The 5,510-nt window shown below is 59.2% G+C and overlaps 2 protein-coding genes across 2 annotated transcripts in view; one reads left to right on the forward strand and one right to left on the reverse strand.

Annotated features, from left to right (window-relative positions):
* Positions 1–653: 653 nt before the first annotated feature.
* Positions 654–3,438, forward strand: SLC7A4 (solute carrier family 7 member 4). The gene is made up of 4 exons (XM_006908718.2): positions 654–1,707; positions 2,173–2,813; positions 3,060–3,168; positions 3,269–3,438. Exons 1-4 carry the CDS (start codon positions 726–728, stop codon positions 3,436–3,438), a joined length of 1,902 nt encoding a protein of 633 aa, XP_006908780.1. The 5' UTR covers positions 654–725.
* Positions 3,439–3,737: 299 nt separating this feature from the next.
* Positions 3,738–5,510, reverse strand: part of P2RX6 (purinergic receptor P2X 6) — a 9,188-nt gene continuing 7,415 nt past the window's right edge. The window contains exons 12-13 of the mRNA XM_015586785.2: positions 4,474–4,593; positions 3,738–3,801 (exon numbers count right to left, since the gene is read on the reverse strand). Of these exons, the coding sequence (XP_015442271.1) occupies positions 3,738–3,801; positions 4,474–4,593 (184 nt within the window). The remainder of the gene's footprint in view (positions 3,802–4,473; positions 4,594–5,510) is intronic.

Raw genomic sequence — 5,510 nt, forward strand, 5'->3', positions numbered from 1 at the left:
GCCGGGAGCGGAAGGCCGTGGCGCGAGGGGCGGGCGCAGCACGCAGAGCGCGGAGGAGCGGCGATAGCAGGTGGGTCGCAGGGAGTCTTGAGAAGACAGACTCAGGCTCGAGAAAAGGCGACGGCTCAGGTACCTGGGGACAGAGGCGGAACTGGCTCTCTCTGGCGGGCGGAGTGTCTGGGCGGGGGCCCTTGGCTCCCCAGCCTGGTGGGGCAGAGAAGGGAGGGGTGACCGCCTCTGTCTGAGGCCAGGTGGCTGCCTGGGCTCTACCCAGGGCTCGCAGAGCCGCTCCTGTTCCGGGTCCTGAAACAGCCCGGCCCAGCTCCTAGGAAGCGTCTGTTTCCATCTTGCTCTGGGATCGCAGACTACGTAGTGATTCCCAGCCTGCTCCCAGGGGCTGCACCTTCCTCATGCTCAGGGTCATCCCCAAACAGGCCCAGGGGAGGGACCCAGGTCCAGCTCCACCAGGTTCCCTCCCCTGCCCTGGAGGCAGCTTAGGTGCCTAGGTCTCCATGCTTCCCTGTGACCTCCCCACCTGCTGGCGAGCCCCGACATCTGTCTCATCCCAGCCCTCCAGCAGGCCAGCGGTGCATGTACTGGAGCCCCCAGGATGGGGACAGAGGGAGGAGTGAAGGCTGGTCAAGACCCAGCTGGACAAATTGTCATTCCCCTCTGGCACAGGCAGGTCTCAGCAGCTGGCTTGGTGCTCTTTTCAGCTGCCCACCATGGCCCCGGGGCTGCCCAGCACCACCAGCCTAGCTTGCTTCTGCCAGAAGCTGAACCGGCTGAAGCCACTGGAGGGGTCCTCCATGGAGACATCGCTGCAGCGCTGCCTGTCCACACTGGACCTGACCCTGCTGGGTGTGGGTGGTATGGTGGGCTCGGGCCTATATGTGCTTACAGGCACCGTGGCAAAGCAGATGGCCGGCCCTGCTGTGCTGGTGTCCTTCAGTGTGGCTGCTTTGGCTTCCCTCCTGGCTGCCCTATGCTATGCAGAGTTTGGGGCGCGTGTGCCCCGCACGGGCTCTGCCTACTTGTTCACCTACGTGTCCATGGGCGAACTGTGGGCCTTCCTCATAGGCTGGAATGTGATCCTTGAGTACCTCATTGGTGGCGCCGCTGTGGCCCGTGCTTGGAGTGGCTACCTGGACTCCATGTTCAGCCATCGCATCCGCAACTTTACCGAGGCCCATGTGGGCGTCTGGCACATCCCCTTTCTAGCCCACAACCCAGACTTCCTGGCTGCTGGCATCATCCTTTTGGCCTCTGCCTTGGTCTCCTGTGGAGCTCGCATCTCCTCCTGGCTCAACCACGCCTTCTCTGCCATCAGCCTGGTCATCATCCTCTTCATCATCATCATGGGGTTCATCCTGGCCCACCCACACAACTGGAGCCCTGAGGAGGGTGGCTTTGCACCTTTTGGCTTCTCTGGCATCTTGGCCGGCACTGCCACCTGTTTCTTTGCCTTTGTGGGCTTTGATGTCATTGCTGCCTCCAGCGAGGAGGCCCGGAACCCGAAGCGAGCCGTGCCTATAGCCATTGCCATGTCGCTTGGCCTCGTGGCTAGCGCCTACATTCTCGTCTCCACCGTGCTCACCCTCATGGTGCCCTGGCACAGCCTGAATCCTGACTCAGCCCTTGCCGATGCCTTCTACCAGCGGGGCTACAGCTGGGCTGGCTTCATTGTGGCAGCTGGTTCTATTTGCGGTAAGGGACCCTTCTGGATAAAGTGGGAGGGAACCGGGCAGTGGGGCCCAGCCCTGAGCCTCCCGAGGAACACATCTCCATCCGGGCCTCAGTGTTCCGAGTTGGTTAACGGGCCCGGAAAGGTGCTAATTTTTAGACTCTTCACCCATGCTTGTTGGGATGTGCCAGACGCCCCTATTCATCACCCTTTCCCAGTTGTACTTCAGTTTTGGGCATGTACTTCCAGGTCCTTTCCTGGAAACCCTCTTCAGATTCTCTAATGGGCCTCTAACCTAAACTGGGGTGTCCTATTCCTGGGTTGTGGTAGGGTGATAATTTAGCACCCCACGTACACTCAGGCTCACTCTGAAAATGTGGACAAACTCATGCCAATGTTCCCAAGGGACTGCCTGAGCCCTGGCTCCCAGCAGAGGCCCCTGGGAAGCCTGTCTACCATGCTAACCAGTCCCCTATCCTCTGCCACAGCCATGAACACTGTTCTGCTCCTCAACATCTTCTCCGGGCCACGAATCCTCTATGCCATGGCCACCGATGGGCTCTTCTTTCAGGTGTTTGCCCACGTGCACCCCCGGACACAGGTTCCCATGGTGGGCATCCTGGTGTTTGGGGTCCTCATGGCTTTCATGGCACTGCTGCTGGACCTCGAGGCACTGGTCCAGTTCTTGTCCATTGGCACACTGCTGGCCTACACCTTTGTGGCCACCAGCATAATTGTGCTACGCTTCCAGAAGTCTCCTTCGTCTAGTTCCCCAAGCCTGGCCAGCCCTGGCCCTGTGGCCAAAGAGTACAACTCCTTCCAAGACCACACCCAGCTGGTGGGCCCTGAGCAGTCCTTGGCTCCTGAGCCCGGGCAGCTGCGGCCAGCCCTGAGGCCCTACTTGGGCTTCCTGGATAGGTGCAGCTCTGGATCCACTGTGGCTTGGGCACTTGGTGTCATGGTGGCCTCAGCCATCACCCTGGGCTGTGTGCTAGTCTTTGGGGTCTCGGCCCTGCACCTCCCGAACTGGGGCTACATCCTGCTGCTCCTGCTCAGCACTATTGTGTTTGTGCTCAGTCTCCTCGTCCTGGGAGCCCACCAGCAACAGCGCCAGCAGGACATCTTCCAGGTACATTCCCCACCCAACACCTACTCAATATCAGCCCAGCCAGTTCCCTTTGCCTTCGCCCCTTCCTCCTCTACAATGTCAGGATGAACCAGGGCTCACACGGTTGGGGAGGCCGGAATGCCCATCCCCCTCTGTCTGCATGGGGCGTGGGATAGAAAAAGGTTCTGTGGACTCTTGAGAAATCAGACCCTGGGCCTGCAGACCCTCCTGCAGCCCAGCCCAGCCCAGCTCTGCCCTTGCCCTCAGATCCCCTTGGTGCCCCTGACTCCAGCGCTGAGCATCCTTCTCAACATCTGCCTCATGCTGAAGCTGAACTACCTGACCTGGCTGCGCTTCTCCATCTGGCTGCTGATCGGTAAGTGTGGGCCACACTGGGGGCCCAGATGGGCTGTAAGAAGAGGGCAAGGAGGGCAAAGGGCTGAGACCTGCCCCTCAGGCTTGTGCAACCCCTGCAGGACTCATGGTGTATTTCGGCTATGGCATCTGGCACAGCAAGGAGAACGATCAGGAGCTGCAGCAGCCAGCTACTGCACGCTATGTGGTGTTCCCCAACGGCAGCCTGGAGGAGAGGGTGCAGGCTGTACAGCCCCCCAGCCAGGCACCGAAGCAGGCCACCAGTCCATGAGGACAGCCAGGGGTCTGCCCATCCTCCCCCGCCTCCTCAGGAGGCCGGAGGGGCTTGGAGCCCCCTTTGTCTGGGGCAGCTCATGTTTGTAGGCCTGCCTTTGCTGGGGTTCCTCAGGACCTTAGAGCTTAGTCCGAATTCTGAGCTTTGGGTCTTTGAGAGTGGGCGGTGGCCAGAGGTGATGTGGTGGACTCTGTTCAGAACCTTTCAGTTTATGACCAACTGCAGCTACCTGGGCAGGTGGGGTGGGGCAGGCAGAGAAGAGGCCCACAGCCCCAAAGATCCACAATAATAACAGTTCAGCCAGCCATGTAGCCTGTCACCATGTCCACAGTGTCATTCTTTGTGGCACTGAATCTTTGCCTGCCCCCAAGAACCAGGTGATTGTCCCAAACCCCCAGCAAAGACACCCCGGTTCTGCAAGGGACAGGTGCTAGCCCTGGGACAACTCTGAGTCAGGGACACAGCCAGGCCTGGGTCCCAGAGGCCTGGATCCCAGGGCCCTGCTCCCAGGCAGTGCCCTCTGCCCATTACAGAGGAGCTACATACACCACCTAAAAGCACCAGGCAAGGGGGAGTCCATAACAGGGATGGGGTCAGGTGCCCCCCACGCTTCCCATATGTCCAATCAAGGGTCAACCCAGAGAGCAGAGCCAGGGCCCCAAAGAGGATGCCTAGAAAGGGCAGCAGAATTCTAGAGTCACCTTGGATTCTCAGGGCTCCCAAAGAGCATGGCATGTGCCTGCGGCTGCCCAGGGAATATAGAGGCACACCTGCACAGGCACACGCACCTCTCGGGCACGTGCCCACATGGACCACAAGGCTGCCCTGGGTGAGCACACCTGAGTGCAGACTGATGCAACAGCTGTTTCTAAGCTCAGGTCCAGCTGTCAGACTTAGCACTCATTTTCTCTCTCTCTGTGCTCACGCTCTCAAGGTCTTTGTGGTAGAGTCTCAGATGGCACACCTGTGGTACACACACGTATGTATAGGTGCACAAGTGCCTGGGCCTGCTCTAAATGCCTTCCAGCCCACCTTGTGACTGTGAGGCTGCAGTCCTTCTCAGAGTCCACAGGCCCACTCTGTCCCTCCCCCACTGGTGTCCCCAAGACTGTGTTATACCCACTACAGATGTCTCCAATGACCCATTCTTTCCTGTAAAGACCACACAAGAGGCTGCTGGCTTTGGCAGGCTTTACTCCTCAAATTCCTGCAGCTATGTCATCAGCTTTCTCTGGGCCCCAAGGACAATCAGGTACATGTGACCTTGCTCCAATAACCAGGCCTCAGGGCCATGTTCCCTCACCCCGACCCTTCTGAGCTCTCCCCATACACACTGCTCTGGGGATTGAGAAGTGGCAGGCTGAGGCTCCACGTGCCAGATAATTCCAGATGCTAGCACAGCCTGAGCCCCATCCCATCCCACCTGAACTGGCCCAGGACACTCCATTAGCAAGCTGCCAGCATGCCCCGGTCACCAGGGACCCATGAGGAAGCTGCCCCTCGCTTCCCTGGAGTGAGCACTCCTAAAGGCCTGGCTCTGCCCTGGAACCAAGAGAGGGTTTGACTCCTGCAGCTCCTGTCCCTCCCCCTGCCTTGACCATGGATCTCCTGTGCCTGGGAAATTTTGGGAAAATTCTCCAGCAAGCAGGAGTCAGCCACAGCCAGTGGATGGGTCAGTACTGACAGCGGGCCACTGCTGCTCGGAGCACTGGGGACAGAACCTGGGAGAGAGTTCTCCAGACAGACAGCAGGCGTTCCACTGGACCGGTCCCCTGCTACGTGGTGCCCAGGCTCTCCTTTTGTCCATGGCTTCTGTTACATTGCAGATGTCCATACAAAATTAGCTTCTGTCACTCCCCAGGCAGCGCCCTGCCACGGCTAGAGTCAGGGGAAGGACAGTCCGCCTGGGAGTTGAAGGTAGAATTCTTCCTTGACCCCCACCCTGATTCTGCTTGGGCATCATTCATGAGGTCTCCAAGGCAGGGCCCCCACCTTTCCCAGCCCCCAACCCCTAACCATCATAGAATGATTACAGGTCTCAAGAATGAGCAGGTGAGTGGAGAACAGAA

This window comes from Pteropus alecto, unplaced genomic scaffold (assembly GCF_000325575.1).
Source record: "Pteropus alecto unplaced genomic scaffold, ASM32557v1 scaffold113, whole genome shotgun sequence".
In the NCBI taxonomy this organism is placed as follows: domain Eukaryota; kingdom Metazoa; phylum Chordata; class Mammalia; order Chiroptera; family Pteropodidae; genus Pteropus; species Pteropus alecto.

Excerpts from the sequence above, each read along its gene's own strand:
- SLC7A4 (XM_006908718.2), top strand. The coding sequence starts at position 726 with ATGGCCCCGGGGCTGCCCAGCACCACCAGCCTAGCTTGCTTCTGCCAG. Across the intron at positions 1,708-2,172 it reads GGCAGCTGGTTCTATTTGCG|CCATGAACACTGTTCTGCTC; the intron begins GTAAGGGACCCT and ends CCTCTGCCACAG. Across the intron at positions 2,814-3,059 it reads GCCAGCAGGACATCTTCCAG|ATCCCCTTGGTGCCCCTGAC; the intron begins GTACATTCCCCA and ends CCTTGCCCTCAG.